The sequence below is a fragment of the Pithys albifrons genome, chromosome 8 (genome assembly GCF_047495875.1).
Source record: "Pithys albifrons albifrons isolate INPA30051 chromosome 8, PitAlb_v1, whole genome shotgun sequence".
Classification (NCBI taxonomy): Eukaryota; Metazoa; Chordata; class Aves; order Passeriformes; family Thamnophilidae; genus Pithys; species Pithys albifrons.
Genome location: NC_092465.1, coordinates 35,760,970 through 35,778,501, shown reverse-complemented (window position 1 = coordinate 35,778,501; position 17,532 = coordinate 35,760,970). Strand labels below are relative to the sequence as shown.

General features: G+C 48.7%; 1 protein-coding gene across 1 annotated transcript in view; it reads left to right on the top strand.

The window, feature by feature from the left end:
* The window catches only part of IQCA1 (IQ motif containing with AAA domain 1), a 107,422-nt gene that overhangs the window by 57,866 nt on the left and 32,024 nt on the right, over window positions 1-17,532 (top strand). Inside the window, exons 8-11 of the mRNA XM_071562193.1 lie at window positions 4,584-4,700; window positions 8,530-8,605; window positions 15,630-15,736; window positions 15,949-16,044. Coding sequence (XP_071418294.1) covers window positions 4,584-4,700; window positions 8,530-8,605; window positions 15,630-15,736; window positions 15,949-16,044 — 396 coding nt within the window. The remainder of the gene's footprint in view (window positions 1-4,583; window positions 4,701-8,529; window positions 8,606-15,629; window positions 15,737-15,948; window positions 16,045-17,532) is intronic.

The window sequence follows — 17,532 nt, the reverse complement described above, 5'->3', positions numbered from 1 at the left end:
GAGCCAGGAAGGCTTTGGTGGTCCCGGCTCTGGGGCAGACACTCATGGCACAGCCAGGAAGGCTTTGGTGGTCCCGGCTCTGGGGCAGACACTCATGGCACAGCCAGGAAGGCTTTGGTGGTCCCAGCTCTGGGGCAGACACTCATGGCACAGCCAGGAAGGCTCTGCTGGCCCCTCCAGGCAGGCAGGAGCCACCCAGCCAGGGTGACCCATTCCTGGAGAAGGCTTAGGGAATGTGATGGTCATAAGCCCTGCTACCAGCAAGGATAAAACACTCAGAACACAGTACCAGGAATTACACTGAGCAACACTGCATGTAGAGGTGGATTGTGGAGAAAGAGTCACTCGTCCTGTCCTGTTGCCAGTTTGAATTCCCACCTTTGGCTGTTCTGCTGTCTTTGTTGAGCATCTGCTTTCTCTTTGCATAAAGAAATAGAAGCCAAAAGTCTGGAGAGATGATTTGTCTCCCTGTTTCTTTCCTTGCATCTTGGAAGAAAAACCCTGCATCTATTTTCCCAACAAATTTTCACCAGCAATTATCTAATTTTCAATGACTTTTGGGCCTGTTTTTATTCCCTTCTTAGCCAGCAGAACGTGTGTCGCAGCCTTGACAGATCTGCAGAGTGAAGTTGGCAAAAGAAAGTTCAGTGCAATTATGGTTTTACCTGAATGTCACACAAGTAAAACATTTTTTGTTCAACTGAGTCAGCTGCACATTAAAAACCCCCAAGGCCACTGGGTTTGTTTCTCCGTGGTCTACTGGGCCACATGGGAAGGGCAGTGCTGGCCCCACTGAAGCTGGTGGAGTTGTGCCCTTGACTGCAGGGCAGACAAGCACTCACCTCTGGCACAGCACAGCTCCTGGGAAGGAAGGGCTTGGTTACTCCCAGGTTAAACTCCATGAAAAATCCAGAGTGAACTGTGTGCAAAAAGTGAGCATTTCCTAAGACGTGGGTAAAGACACTTTGGGGAGAATCAAACACACATGAATCACTTCACGAGCCATTGCTGCAATATTAGACGTGCAATATTTCTCGGTGCTTTGGAAGCTCTGCCCTCACTGCCTTTGTGCTGCTGCCCTGACACTCCACAATACCCTGCCACGGACACACCAGGGACATCCCAGGGAAAGGCACTCGGTCCCAAAAACAAGTGCTATCTCTTGGCTGGAAAGAAGCTTTTCCCTACGTAACTAACTTTTGCAGAGAAATTCAAGGTTCCAGGACACCAGTGTAATCTCCCTGCAGCTGTTTCAGATTTCTACCCCTAATGTTTCTTATGTTTTGCTCTGCAGATAATCATCAGATGTGACAATTTTTAGCTTTGCCCTTATCCTGCCGCCAACAAAATCACAATCTTTTCCTGTAGTTCATTAAGTCTCATTACCACGAAAATAAGCCAAGAGAGTTGCCATTTAGCAGGTATTTCCCCCTCATTTCAAATATTAAATAACCTGCCAAGGAAAAAAAAAAGTGTCAGAGAAGGACTCAAATCTCTGTGGACTTGCACTTCTTGTCCACAGCACTTTGCAAATGTGCTTTATTCTGGTACCAGCTACACCAGGCATATTTTCTAGTATAAGAGGCAGCTGCCTATAGCTCTGCTCTATTTCTGTTCCACACCAATCCACCTTCCCTAAAAAACCTCCACCCTACACCGAGGGAAAAGCCTGGAATTTCCATAAACACCTTCAACAGAGAGCAGCAGGAGAGTGAAGGAGTTTAACTGGGGAGTGAAACTACATTTGGGCAGCATCTGCCAGGTGGAAAACCCCTGGAGCTGCACCACTCATGGCCTGAAAGGGATGGGCTAAAGCTGGAAGGCTCTGCAAGGTCCTATAAAGCTGAATTCCACCCAATAGTTTGAATTCTTTCCTGCCAGAAACAATCACTGGGGCTGTTTCTGCAGCTTAAGCTTTGCTTGTAGGTGAACACCTCAAAGTAAACAATGCTCAGAAATGGATTTTTCCAACTTAGGTGATTCTATGAAAAGCTACTCAAGTGAGTTTACCTATGGCAGGGAACAAACCCAAACCACCAGCCTGGCTTAGATGGGACAGGCCCAGGCCTGCCATGATGGAAATAAGATCTGCTCCTGATTTCTCAAAGGAGAAAAGTTTCTGATATGCCCCAACACCTTCTTTCTGTAGAGTTAATACTCCAAGAGAGTAACTTTGTCTCTGCAGGAACATCAGGCTCGGTGCCTGTAAAGCCTTCCTGTTCAAACCAGTTTGGAGCAGGCTCTGAGGCTCCTCTCCCCCTGCCACAGCTGGAGTCCAGCATTCCAAACTCACTCTAGCCCTGATTTGCCTTTATGCCCACAATGCTAAAAGGGAAGAAGTTCAAGTAAGGGCTTCTTTCAAGGAATGAGGCTGATTCCTGGGGAACATCCACCTCCAGTGCCATTTCCCTGAGCCCACACCAAGCCTCCTGTGGCTGAGGGAAGCAGAACATGAGGAGTCCTGCTGGCAGCTGGAGGTGTCCTTGTGTTTGGCTCCTGTAAACCAGCCCCAGACAGTTCCACCCACAGGCTCTACCCTGTTTTAGTGCCCATCTCCTTCCAAAAAATGGGGATTCTCACTGCAAGAGCCTGGAAACACACCTGAGCTGATGTATGAATAGAAAAGGCAGGTCAGCTGCTGTGGGGTATATCAGTTTAAAGGAAAATGCCATCAGCCTTGCCAGAAAGCATTGCTGAAGAGGAGTCCTCACTGGCACAACAGGAATCCCAGGAAAAAACACAGAGGCTAAAATTCATCTGCTCCTACTGAAACACACCCTGCTCCTCAGCAATAAGAGTTTGCAAACTGCCTTCAGCATCGTTTCAAAATGATGAAAGCAAAGAAAAAGGGCAGTCTGGAACAATTACAGACACATCTGCGCCTATTGCCACTTTCCTCAGGGGAAAGAACCCAACGGGATCACCCTGTGGGTGAATTGCTCAGTGCCTCAAACCAACCTCTGCTGGCCCTTCCCTTTCCCCCCTCCTCCTGTCAGATTCTCCAGGCGTCTCCCTGTGGCTGGAGGGGAAATGCTCTGTGTGAAAGGGCAGGAGCTGCTCGAGGTGAGATGCACAGCCTGAGTGCTCCACCCAGCTCCAATCCTTTGGAATGGCAGAGCTGCTGGGAGCAAGGTGAGAGCACAGCTGGAGCAGCTGCACCAAGGCAGAACAACACTGAGCAAGGCAACACACCAGGAAAAGGCCAGTTCAGCTCCTCAGTCCCACCACAGCAGGTCCATGAGAACAGGAACTCTGCACAACCCCTTCCAGCATCACTCATCTGTGTAACAACATGAGAGCAGAGCAGTCCAGTTGGAGCCTGGATACACTGAAAATATCACCCATAGAACACAAAAGCACTGCTGAAAATGCCAACCTTTTGCCAGTGCTGTGTGTTTGCAGGTGTCCTGACGGATAAACCCACCAAGGTGCTGGGAATGGTTCCCTTTGCAGCGGGGCAGAGGTGGAGGGGACAGGGCTGGGGGTCTGGCTGGTATAAGCACGAAGGAAAGGACACACTCGGAGTAGCTCTGTTGCTTTTGGATACAAAAGGCCTGCTGGGACACTAAAAGCCTATTTTGAACTCCAGTCAATCTGTTAATCTATCCCAGGGAATGAAATGCTTCGCTGCTTATCACCTCAAGATATGACTGAACGGTGCTCGGGGCTTAAATTACCATATTTAATTAAATGTAAGACACTGAACTGCTTGGGGAGATCCACTAATGAAATTGCACTGGCTGCAAAGCATAACCCTCATCATCATCATCATCATCCCTTTCAAGTGTCCAGCCTTCAGTGCATTAAAAGGCATCCTTTAGAAAACAAACGTTTTTACTGTTACAGGAAACACATCTTACAATTGGAAATCCTTTATTTTCTACTCTGTCATGGTACTGCCAATATTAATGATCCATTAATAAACCTCAACAGCCAGAGATTTTCTGATTTACACTCATCAGTAAGTGATCTTAGAATTCCTCTCAGGGACAAGAGAGCACAATGAAAAGTGCCTGGAAACAAGATAATGGCAGAAACAGCAAATTTCCCCCTCTGCCTTTTCAGGTAATAAAGTGTAAATGGCCAAGAACTAAGGTTATGGAAATTGCTGGAGCTGCACCCAGTTATCAGTGCTAGGAGCTCCCAGGGATAAGGATGCTGAGCCACCCATGTGTGTCTGTCACAGTTTGGCACAATATCTCTATCCAATCTCCCTCACCCACCAGCACAATGTCAGCCCTGAGCCACATATTGAAATTAGACACGCCTGGGGCAACCTCTCAAAATCCATCTCTATAAAAATCAATCTGCCTTGGAAACACCAGCACAAATTCATAAGCTGAGTCCCAGCCCAGAGGGAACTTCAGGTTGTATGTCATTAGAATACAGTGCTCTGGGTGGTTTCAGGAATTGGGCTTACTCCATGCAAGCCCTCATGGTCTGGGACAGAGAAATCCCCTCTTTCCTAATGATTTACTGGGATAGGCAGCACCTGTCGTGGTTTCCTCACCCAGGAGGGCACCCACCCCTCACCCAGGAGGGCACCCAACCAGCAATTCCCAGCCCTGGGTGTCTCCTTGCAGGTCACTGAAGAACTGGCTGCCAAACAGCAGATGGAGAAAACAGACCAAAAGGGGAAGAATGGAAAAGAGGAGAAAGAAAAGTCAAAAGAAAAAAAGCCAGAGAAAGCTGGAAAGAAGGTGAGGCCTCCAGCAGCACAGGCAGGATGGGAGGGGACAGACAGAGGCAGCCTGGGGTGGGCACGGGCTGGTAACTGGGGGTTCACTGGGCACCAGGGGCCAGGCTTGGGCTCACAGGACAAAAATTGGCTGAGGCCAGTCCCTCTCAGCCTCTGATGGCTCTGGGGAAACATCACACCCATGGCCATGACTGAGCTCAGGGGGAAGAGCTGATGGTGCAGAGACAAAGGTAAGGGCAAAAGTACACATTAGGGCTTTGACATCATGGCCAAGACAGCCAGTCAGGCACCAAGGTGGTGCCCAGGTATCCAACCAGGCACTGCCACCCCAGTTTGGGCACGGGGCAGGTGCCTCTGCCGCCCCCGGCGCGGGCACGGGGCAGGCGCCTCTGCCGCCCCCTGCAGAACGAGGAAATGAGAGCCATAGTCTCATTCAGAAACTCCCTCTCAGAGCTTGTGAGGGTTTCAGACTCATTTTTAAACTGTGTTAACCAGCAGCATTTTTGTTACTGCAGCCAGTATTTCATAGTCTGTAAATGAGTCACGCATTTTCAGTCCACATCCTCAGCTATTTCTCCTTCAGTTCAGTGGACACCACACTTGGTGTCCAATACACTCCCTGAAATCTTTGCTGTGCAGGGCTGGGTTCACAGAAGACACTTCTAAATTACACCAGGGCAGCTTCACAGAGTAACACATGTGGGGCTGTGCAGTGACCAGAAGGCATCTTCAAAAGCAAGATATGCAACAAAAATTGAAGGCTTCTGCTGAAGCAGCAGGTTTTCTTGTTCTCATTTACTTTCTAGTATACACAAAAGTTGAAACAATATATATATGTTTAATAAGAGTCATTAATCTCTCACTGAATATGTGGAGGAGAAAAGTGAGTTTCTAGTGCAAAGCTTCACTGAAGGTTTCACACAAATTAATTTTAAGGCCTAACTCTAGAACAAACATGTATTAAAAAAGATGCTTTCCTTGGACAACATCCATTAATCTGGCCCAAAGCTCTCCTACGATCCAGCCAGGAGCCCAAATTCCATGAACTGAGGAAGCATCAGGGAGTAGATACCTAACTGTGAACTTGTAACTTCACATCTTTGCTGGTTGAAAACACTGTTTGGGTCACATGAAACAGTATTTGGGGGTTTGGGGTAGGATTTTTTTGCACTTTGTAGACGAAAATGCACATCAGGCTGAAGGAGCACATACATAAATAAGCTTTGGCACTCCTTGTTCATTGCTGGCTGGGAGGGGTAGGGGCTGCTCTCTGCACACAGGACATGCTTTAAGCTCTGGGTTTCAGTGTTCTCAGGGGACACCGTCACAGCATCACTGAGGGTGTCACACCCCCAGAGCAGACCCCCCTGTGGGTGCACTGCCTGCAGGGCCACCCCAAAACCCCGACACTGCCCTGTTTATTGTCCCTGGCACTGCTGGGCACTGGCACCAGCCCAGCTCTGCAGGACCCTCCATGCTGCAACCCCTCAGACAGCACAGGCACTGCAGAGCTCGAGGGAAAGAGCAGACCAAAGGCAAGAGCTTAGCAAAGCTTTGGGAATTAGAGGCTTGAAAGAGCATTGTCATTGCCAGCTACAGAGGCTGCAGCATCTCAGGCAGCCCCAGGCCCTTTGAAGGTGTTCACAAGGGTGTGCTCTGGTGGCTCTGCAGCTCAGCCCTTGTCCTGCTCCTTCCCAACTCAAACTCCCCTGATGGAAAAGGCTGTGCCAGACACTTCAGTCTAAGTCAAAGGGAGACATTTCAGGTACACTGAAAGGGTCAAACCCAACCCAAGCACCTGAAACTGGATGGCAACTCACTCATTTGCTTTAACCCTGACTTGCACGTGATAAACTTGATTTCTCCTTGTCTTGCACATTTCAGTAGGGAAGAACCAGCAACACCAAAACTGTCTCAGTCCCCTCACAGCCTCTGCAAGGCTGTTTTGGAATGGGGTGAAATAACAGCCCAGAGCTCTGGGGGGTTATAACTTCGTGTCATTCTCATCTCGTCGCCCATCACAAGTCCTGTCAAGTAAAATTCTGAGCCATTATATCAGGTTCTCTATGGTTCATTGAGAAAGAACAAAGGGAACATTCTCTCCAAGGTTATAGCACTGACAGGGGAAAAAAATAGTATCTTAGGCTGGGTGAGAAGAATTTGGAAAAGTTCTAACAGCAGGACTCTTATTAAAATAAGTGTAGGCTATAAGTCATAGGGATGCAGGCAGGGAAACAGCTCTGCTCCAACTCCAGCTCTTAAAGCAAACAAAAGTGTGATCCCAGAAGGAAATTTAAGTATTTCTGAAAAGCCTGATAGCAATCTTTACAAAGAGTATTTGGTATCAAAGCAGCTTCACTTTCTTTTCTCTGCAAGGTGCTGATTTGATTTCCCCTCGGGCACTCAAGGCAAACAAGCCCCAGCTCCATCCCCACTAATCCCTCTGTTCAGCAGCAGGGCCAGCCTGGGCTGCCTCCCCAGGGACCTGCTGCAGTTTGTCCCACTGACCATGGGCAAGGCTGTGCACCCCTAAAGTCCAAATGGAAAATGCTCAGCAGGGAGATGCATTTTGCCTTAGAGAAACCCAGGAGGAAAAGTGCACAGTGGAGTCAACTGGGTCTTCCCTGACATTGGCTGAAAACCAGTTCATGAGGACCAGGCTTGGAAAGCCTCAGAAACACATTCAGACTCTTATTTCTGTTTTTCTGCTCAGATTCCAACAGGTATTGTTGGTTCAAGGTGCTTTAACACATTTAACACAGAACTGAACATCCCAAAATCCATGACCTGGCTCCAAAGGAGACGTTCTTGTTACTGTCTTGACTCTTGGGCTGTTAATTGAGGCAAGAGGAGGGCAGAGCAGCATCCTGCAACTGTCCTTGAGACACTGAACAGGGGGCTTGGATCCAACCAATCCCACTGACACAAGGGGATTATTCACATCAGTGTAGAAAATCACTCCAGCAAACAACTAAAATGAGTCAAACAACACAAAAACCAGGAATGTGGCCTAAAAATTAATAACCCATTTTCAGGCTGGTTTGGGGAAGAATTTGCTTGGGGAGTTTTTTATTACAACTTTCAGTATTTCCTCTGATAACATCATGTTTCAATCATTTCCTATAAAATACCATGGAAAACTGGTAGAAGAACAGATTCTGCCCACTGCAAAAGGTCCAAGGATGAATCTCACAATGCTCCACCCTGTAAAACTGGGAATACATGACAGTAACTGATGAGCTGAGCTGAAATTCTCCAACTCTTGCTTATGCTTGACCCAAACAGTTCTTGATGCTCAGTCAGGAAACTCCTGAGCCTCTCTGAAACGTATCTATAGAGCTTAGGGTAGCAGCAAAAATGTATTTAGGTTTTTCATGCCCTTCTGGGCCCAAACTGTAATTAGTGCAATAACCCTTCAATTAAAAACAGTTGTTTAATAACTGCTATGCCCGGGCTGCAACTGTCTCTGCAGGGAGCAGGTGTGGCCTCATCACAGGGCATATTTGGGGTTATTTGGATCCAGGTACACCCCAGGAGCTGCACTGGTGGGCTTGCTCATAACAGGTGGTTTACAGACTATCAGCAAAGCCTGTCTTGGATAAACCCACATTCACCTCTTCCCCACACAGTGATCTGATTCCTGTTATCAACTATTACCTCACTAACATTAGGAGACTTAATATACAATATTAAAAATTGGGATGGTTCTCTGGGAACTGTTTCCATCAGAAGTCCTAGTTCAGTGAAATCCAGGTCCCTCCCAACCCATTCTATAATCCTATGGAAAAATGCCATCACCAATTTTTCTTATCACCTTCCTCCCAATCCAGGCAGAGGATGAAGGCTGGAAAATGGGTCCCAGTAATTTCCTCTCCATCCTGGAGGAAGGAAGCACTCAGTACAAAGGTCAGTAGAGAAAGAGAACAGTTACAGCTGCAAAGCTCGACTCATCTGAGTGTCATTCGTGTGAGGTCAAGTGGGCAGCTGCCCAAACTACAGAACATTATAGAAATGAGGACATTTGATTAAAAAATTATGTTTAGGAAGGGAGTCTTCCAGCCAATTCTTGGGAATCTGTCGGAATCACTGAGCTAACTGTACATGTTTTGTGGGTGAAAGTGAACAAACTGGAAGCAGAGTGCCCCAATATCCATGTAAAGGCATTTGGGGGTTTTCTGAGGGCAACAAGAATGACATTTGAATAGGTAATAATTCAAAAGCACAATCCTATACATCAAGCTTCAGCATTAATGTTTTCATACTCCTGTAAGTCCATCTGTCCTGTCTCCTCCATGAGAAGAGAGAACTCATGGGAAGAGTCCATGGATTCCTTCACCTACACCAGCTACTGAAACTGATTTTCATTGAATGCCTTAATAGAAGGATTTTTTCAGGCAGAGACTTAAAAACTGCTACAGAACTAGGAATATACTTGATTTTTGCCAAGTGTGTGACACAAACACAGCCCAGACTTAGAGCTGGTTTTCCACTTTGAGGGAGCACCCAAAAGTAGGGACTTCTCACTAAAAACAGAAAAAAAATCATGACAGGGCATTTGTTCTTCTCCAGATCTCTCCTCTCCTCGTCATAGCTCTCTGTCTCTTACAATGTGCACCACAAGTGAGTCAAGAGTCCCTTGTGCCAGCCTGGAAGGCAGCACAGAAGTCACACACTTGTCTGAACTGCAAACAGGCTCATTTTTGCTGGATTTCATGCAGCTCCTGTTCTAACACAGAGTGGGAAAGTCTCTTTCCTGCTCTCTGCTCTGCAGAGCGACTGCCTTGCTAAAATTCCTGCCATGAAAAGTCCCCTTTATTCCCTCCTGCTGCCAAATCCCTGGAGTCAGGTGTTGTGCCTGCTTGGGGCTGGAGGGGGGACAGCACTCAGTGTGCCACGTGCTGAACCTGCAGCAGAGGCTTTGCTGCCCTCTGACTCGCAGCAGTTCGGGCTTTCTTGCACCTTATAAAGCAGCCTGGTGGCTAAAAAGGAGCTGTGCAGCCCAGGCTGTTCCCCGAGTGCCGCCTCAGAGCCCCACTGGAGTCAGCAGCAGTTGGAAACAAGGATCAAATTCATCCACACTTCATCCCTTGGCTGCCCAAGAGCATCAGCTGCGCTTTCCTGGGCACTCATCAGGGTGGACTGGCACCTGAGCTCCAACCCAGCCCTGCCAACACTGGGGTCCCACCCCCCAGCAGTGCCACCCAGGGCAGGGGAGCAGCAGCACAGAGCCCTGCGTGTGTTAGGATGAAGCAAAGGGAAGGCAGGAGGGGGTTGTATTGTACGAAACTTGTCTGACATGGAGTGAAAGTAATTGAAATGGTTACGTTTTTGCAAGAACTGAACTATCTATATATAAATATTTAAGTACCTGAGCATAAAGTGTCCGTTGCACGGGATGAGAAAACTTCCTTAATTCTGAGTGTTGTGTGTGACCTCAACACAAGACCCTCACACAGAGCAGTGAGGAACCCAAGTGCCCCAGAGCCCAACAGGTCACTGTAACAGCAACAGACTCCCAGATCTCACAACTATCACAGTAGTAACAACTCAGGGGCTTTGGGATGTGGGACACGTTTGTCAGCCAAGCTCTACCTGAACACCAGCACTGCCATTCCCAGCAAGAGCCCTGCAAATGTGGCACTTCAGGGTTATCTGTGCTGGCTCTTTACGTGGGAAGGAGTGCCGAGCTGGGGGGGTGCTGTGCTGTGCCCCTCCCAAGGGCTCCAGAGGGCACCCAGCAGTGAGGAACCTGCACTGCCACCCCTGCACCTGGCGGGGGTACCAACAGCCAGGCAGGGACAGCACAGTGTCACTGCCATGGTGTGCTGGCAGCACCTGCTCAGGTGGGGCAGGCACGGGCAAGCAGCCCTTGGTGCACTCACAACCTGAGTCTGGCACTCCAGTTTAGCCCTTGGTGGCACTCCCAGTCTGGCACTCGAGTGTCACCGTCCTGGGTGGCACTCCCAGCCTGGCACTCGAGAGGCGCAGCCACACTCAGCCCAGCCCATCCTGCCAGAGCTCCCAGCTGCTCCCCCAGCAAGGAAGGCACAGAAGAGGGAACCATTTTCCGCACAGAGCCCAGCCAGAAGCGCTCAGAGTGGAGAGCTCTTTGCAGGCTTCAGAGAGTACCTGCAGTTCTCCGAGGGCACAGGGAGAGTCTGGAGCTGTGCAGTTAAACCTCGGGTGGGATATCCCCCCTCCCTTTCTCCCAGTGAACCACACCTATTTTTAGTAAAGAGCTGTTAATTCCTCCTTGCAGGACAATCCCCTGCCTCATTCACAAGTCTTTGGGGCTGTTTATTGCAGGACACAAACATAACAGTACTTGTGGTGTTCGAAATTATTGTACTTTTAATCTACCCATGACCTCCAGAACCAAATCCACAGCAACTCTGACCAGAGTTTAATTTCTTGTGGTTTTAATTTTAGCCTGCTTTCATTTCAGTAGCAGGACTATGCAGAGAACAGTAAGTTTGAACTTGGTCTTTTTACACTGAGAACTTTTTCTATTCTTATGTAGAAATAAGTCACTATCAGCATTTGCGCAGTTCAGATTTATCAATGCATAAACCTTGAAAACATAATTAAAGGGAGCTTGATTAAGAAAGGTTCGTATCAGATGCCTGCAAGGGAGTCACGCAAGTCCCTTATAAGGGTGTCCAAAGATAACCTAAACAATAGCTGACCAAACAACAGACCTCTCTGTTCTGTCACACACAACACTCACAATTAAGGACGTCTTCCCATCCCTTGCAACTGACACTTTATGTTTAGGGACTTAAATATTTATGTCACATAGTTCAGCTTTTGCAAAAACGTAACCATTCCAATTACCAGCTTTCACTCCATGTTTTCCCTTCCTCCACCGAGCCAGAACCGCTGCCTGAACCTCACTGGAGTTCATGGGGGCTTTTGTTCTTCTAGAACCCTATTTGGCAGCTTTTCTCGTTGCTGAACTGCATTTTCCAAGCTCTAAACCACTGATTTTAAATGATGTCGCTGGAAACACTCCCTGTGTGTGACAGGTCCTTGCTCTGGAATAGCGGCAGTTTCTGTGGAGCAAATGGACCTGCCTCTTTGGGGGTTACTTTTGCAGTGCCCTGTGCTGTGAGGCAGCAGCGTGTTATTTTTCCCATTTTTCAGATGGCCAGTGGACATTTATGACTTAGTGAGGCAGATAATATTTGAGTTCCACCCAAATCCTCCCTGGCTCAGCCTTTGGGGTGTGGCAACATCGTGCATTTTCAGCCAGGCACCCCAAAGATTCAAACCCTTTGGCCAGGAGCTTGAAATGAGCCCCTTAAAGAAAAGCTTCGTGCTTTAAATAAATATATTGTGATTATTTAGTCACAGGGTGTTCTGTGAAATTCAGGGGTACTGGAATTGCCTCCTGATGTGCAGAGCTGAGATGCTGATGGTGGGAGTCACCATAGTGGGCTGGGGGGCTCCTTTTGAACCCTGAGCTAGTTATGCACCTAAAATAATCCCCAATAAGCACCCTCGAGTTTAGAAGAGGTGAATAAATTGCAGTGCATACACAGGCACAGGAACAGCTCCTGGAGCTGCAGGACACCAGTCAGTGAAAACACATCCTTACCCTCCCGACCTCCCTTCAAATTAACTTGGAAACATTCTGCTGATCTATAAAAGAATAACAGAGCATGTAACACCTCTGAGTTATTGATGTCTTTACTAAGATTAGGCACCTCTAACCCAGTGGTTGATACAACACTCAGGATTCCCAGGTAGGGTCTGTGGGGACTGTGCCTGGTTTGCCTGCAGTGGGTAATAACCACTAATCAATTTACAAAATGACAACAAACAATTAGGAAAAAACACAATAAAAATCTATGGATCCCACTATGAAAAATAAATACCTAAATCCTACTAGTCCTGTGAAAACACAGCACTTGCAACCTGTTGACCCAGTCCGGAAAGTGTTTAAAAATTCACATAACTCCTTATGCAACATCCCCCTTTCCCCAGGGCTGGAATTCCAGGCTGGAGGAGGTACCTTTTAACTAAGGCAAACCAGCTTTTCCTCCTGAAATATTACATGACATCTGCCGTGCCACCTGATGACCCCCAAATAATTTAAAGGAATTCAGGTCTGTACTTCTGAGCTTCTTTCATTACCCAAATATCCACTGTCCTTCTCCATCTCCACCATTTTTAGTTATGAAATTAATACCACACCTGCAACAACTACTCCCTGTGTGCAAACCCACAAATCCTCTGCACGTTATTGGGCTCTGGAAATTTTGGAGTGGCTGGAAATAGCAGCAAGTCTTGTATTAACGGGGCTAACACTTGAATAATCTCCTGTGGGTGCTGTGAAAGCTTCCTGAGCACGGCAGTGGGCACAAGGTGGAGTGTCTGGCACAGAACAGATGCACAGATGAGCCCGGTCTCAGGTGGGCAGTGCCACCTTAAATCAGCTGGAAGCTCAGTTAGCACATACTGTCATTTAGGAAATACCATCAGGGCTTCAAACGCAAGACACAAATTGTTTTCCTTCATATTAGCACAGGAAGGGTAGAAAAAAGGAGGCGTTTCCATTAAAAAAGGTACTTTGTTAATGCAATCTCAGGTATTCACTGAGCTCCTCAGACTTCATTTAGTTTTCTTTCTGAAAAGCAAATTGCAGTTTCCCCCCAACTAAACCACAGACCTGCACCTCAGGATCATTAGGCACTTAATCATAAATAGGATTTTTGATTCCCAGTTTGCTTCGGTGGCTGTTGAGTCTCCTTGGTACTTCTCCTTACCACAACACTTCCAGTAGAGCTGCTGCATCGGGTGGCTCTCGCCTGCTTTTGGAAGGCACTTTGTGGCCTCAAGCTTGAAACTGCCCACAGTGAACCCTCTGGCGGCCATGCAGTCCCTGCAGTGTCCATGCCCTGACACTGTCCCCTCCCTCTCTTTCTGTTCCTCATGCACCCCTGTGCGTCACACGCAGGCTGGTGCCCTGTCACACTCACTGTCCCCTCCCTTGTGCACCCTCCGTGTGTCACACCCAGCGTCATGCCCTGTCACTCTCACTGTCCCTGTTCCTTGTGCCCCCCTGTGTGTCACACCCAGGGTGGTGCCCTGTCACACTCACTGTCCCCTCCCTCTGTCCCTGTTCCTTGTGCCCCCCTGTGTGTCACACCCAGGGTGGTGCCCTGTCACACTCACTGTCCCCTCCCTCTGTCCCTGTTCCTTGTGCCCCCCTGTGTGTCACACCCAGGGTGGTGCCCTGTCACACTCACTGTCCCCTCCCTCTGTCCCTGTTCCTTGTGCCCCCCTGTGTGTCACACCCAGGCTGGTGCCCTGTCACACTCACTGTCCCCTCCCTCTGTCCCTGTTCCTTGTGCCCCCCTGTGTGTCACACCCAGGCTGGTGCCCTGTCACACTCACTGTCCCCTCCCTCTGTCCTTGTTCCTTGTGCCCCCCTGTGTGTCACACCCAGGCTGGTGCCCTGTCACTCTCACTGTCCCACTCCCTAGTGCACCTCTCTGTGTCACACCCAGGGTGGTGCCCTGTCACTGTCCCCTCCCTCTGTCCCTGTTCCTTGTGCCCCCCCTGTGTGTCACACCCAGGGTAATGCCCTGTCACACTCACTGTACCTGTTCCTTGTGCACCTCTGTGTGTCACACCCAGGGTGGTGCCCTGTCACACTCACTGTACCTGTTCCTTGTGCACCCCTGTGTGTCACACCCAGGGTGGTGCCCTGTCACACTCGCTGTCCCCTCCCTCTCTTTCTGTTCCTTGTGCCCCGTCACTCCCACTGTCCCCTCCCTCGTGTCCCCCCTGTGTGTCACACCCAGGGTAGTGCCCTGTCACTCTCATTGTCCCCTCCCTCATTCACCCCTGTGTGTCACATCCAGGGTGGTGCCCTGTCACTCCCACTGCCCCCTTCCTCGTGCACCCCTGTGTGTCACACCCAGGGTAATGCCCTGTCACTCTCACTGTCTCTTCCTTCTCTGTCCCCTCCCTCATTCACCCCTGTGTGTCACACCCAGGGTAGTGCCCTGTCACACTCACTGTCCCCTCCCTCATGCACCCCTGTGTGTCACACCCAGGCTGGTGCCCTGTCACTCTCACTGTCCCCTCCCTCATTCACCCCTGTGTGTCACACCCAGGGTAGTGCCCTGTCACACTCACTGTCCCCCCTCCCTCATGCACCCCTGTGTGTCACACCCAGGGTGGTGCCCTGTCACACTCACTGTCCCCCCTCCCTCATGCACCCCTGTGTGTCACACCCAGGGTGGTGCCCTGTCACTCTCACTGTCCCCTCCCTCTGTCCCCTGTGCCCAGAGCAGGTTTCTGTACCCGCTCAGTGCCCCAGCCCATATTTCAGCCTCCTGTGAATTGCTACAAGGCCACTCCCCAGTTTGCAGCAGCTTTAACTTGGCATTGGATAACTGAGCAGAGGGAGACCAAGGGACCCTTGTGGTTTCCATCAGACCCTTGCTCTGGTCCCCAAGAAGCCCCTCATCATGCCAGCCAGGACACACTCATGGAGGGCACAACCTCAGGGCAGGGCTCATCTTTGTGCCCTCTTCCTGCCAAAGATTTAAGCACTGTGCTGTTAAACTGAGGAAAATAACGCCAACATCGGGCACGGTTTGGCTGAGATGGCACTGCTTGAAGATCCACAACACTCCAGGCATTCAGCTTCACAACCTCAGGATCCCATTATCCTCCTGAAATCTGTACCATTTTGCAGCCTCAGGCAAAAAAAAAAACCTTAACCTTAAGATTTACAGATCCCAAAGCACACAACAGGGCTCTGAACCTGGTACGGGGCCCTGGAGCTGCTACTTTCACACAGCTAATAATTGCATAAAAGCTGCTTCCAACTGCCCATTTTTTGCCTCCAGAAGCAGTTGGAGAAAGCAATGGCTTCTGTAACTTTTTCCCCTTTTTTCTTTCTTTTGGAGAACAGTCTTTTGGCAGAACAGAGACGAGGGATTGGATTTTCTCCAGGATCACGACCCGGAGCTGATCAAAGAAGGGCAGCGTGAGGAAGTGGAGGAGGAGATCAGAGTGCAGGTGTGCCCACAATAGGGAGAGGACACTAATCAGGTGCTTTCCCTGCCTGTGTTTCTCTCCAGCTGCAAGAACTGGCCCTGGCACAGACCTTCCCTCCTTCGGGGTCCCTTCTGCCTGTTCTTTGCTTTACCACTCGTTTAGCTGAGCGTTTGTCTGGGGTGAGGTGGCAGAACAGAGAATGGAGGAAGATTCAGCTGTGTTTGTCTGGACAGGTTGATGGATTGATGGAAGAGAAACTGAGGAACCTCAAAGTGCACGTGGATGGAGAGAAGATTGGCACTCAGAAGAAAGGTGGAAAAGCTGAAAAGGTAAGAGCAGCAAGTCAGGGGAGCTCAGGGTCAGTCTCGTTCTCTGCTGTGTTCGGTGCAAACCCCCTCAGACTCCAACATCAAAGTGTCCACCCTAAACATTCAGGGCATCTCCAGTCAGAAACACTGAAAAATCTGTTCACCTGTGGCTATTTTCAAGGCCTTCTCCTTTAGCTCTTACTTTTGAACTTTTACAAATATGCCTTAGGACAAGCTAAACTATTCCAGAGGTGAATCATTACAAGATAGATCAGATAGATCAGATCTCTTGAAATCCCCTGGTACAGTCAAACAGGAAAATCTCTTTAAGGTGACCAGGTCAGACTAGCACAGTTTTCCAAGGAAGACAAGGCTCTGGAGGCCAGAAAGTTTTCTGGCTGCTGTTTTCCTCCCAGATAAGGACTGGTTAATGTGTTTCAAAACTGTGCACCAAAAAAAATCCCCTTGAATGTTTTGGTGTGACCTTTCCTGTATCTCTCACACCACAGAGATCTCAGGTACACAGGATGTTACCACCTACAACTGAAGGGTTTGGGAACTTGCAGTTTATTTAGGGATATCAGTAGATTAAACCCAGTGAAACACAGCACTTGTTCACATCCAGGCCCTCACCATTTCCACCTGCAGGATTGCACAACTCGTGGTTCCCTCAATTCCTTACCCAGCTTTCAGCTATAGATCATGTCAGTGCAAAATAACTCAGAGCTTACAGACCCACCATTCCATCAGCAGATCCACTTAAAATCCTCAGGGCAAACAGCCAACCCTAATCTCCTGTTGTATTTCATTTCTGTAATCCTTTTAGCATGAAAATACTTGCTGGGGCTCGACTTCCACTCAAATTATCCTTTAAAATGCTCTTTCACCTGACAAACCTTGTGCAGGGACAATCCACAGCCAAAAGATCGGAGCCACTCTGAACACCAACCCCAACTGGATCCCTAAACCTGTTTCAGAATTAGGGAGGGTAAAATACACAAATGAAATATTGCAACAATCTCCCCAGAGCTGTGCTGGGCACACATTCAGATCAGTCTCAAACACCACACTGGAATTAAAGAGCTGGGGGCTGAGTTGGGCTTCTTTTCCTTCCATATAATGTTGGAACAGAATTTTAGGGTGGAAGAAGATCATTTGACTTTTGTTTTCCCAAGTTGTGCCAGTAGCCTGAGAGAATGAAGGGGGAAGAGGAGAAACAAGTACTAATTAGATAATACAAATTCCTTAAGGATTTTATCTAAAAAGACCCCACCCAAACCAAAACAGCCCTGCTTGAGGGGTGGGGAATGGAAGGAAGGACCCAGTGTTAGTCAAAACATCTTCCCTGTGCAGAGCTGAAACGTCCAGGCAGCTCTGGCAAAGGCTTTTCCCAATTAGTATTTGCATTAATAACTGAGACAGATCCACCCAAGGTGTGCCCACCTGTGCACACAGACCTGCTTTAGCCAAATCTGCTCTGTCTGATGAGAATAACATGAGCTGGAAGGT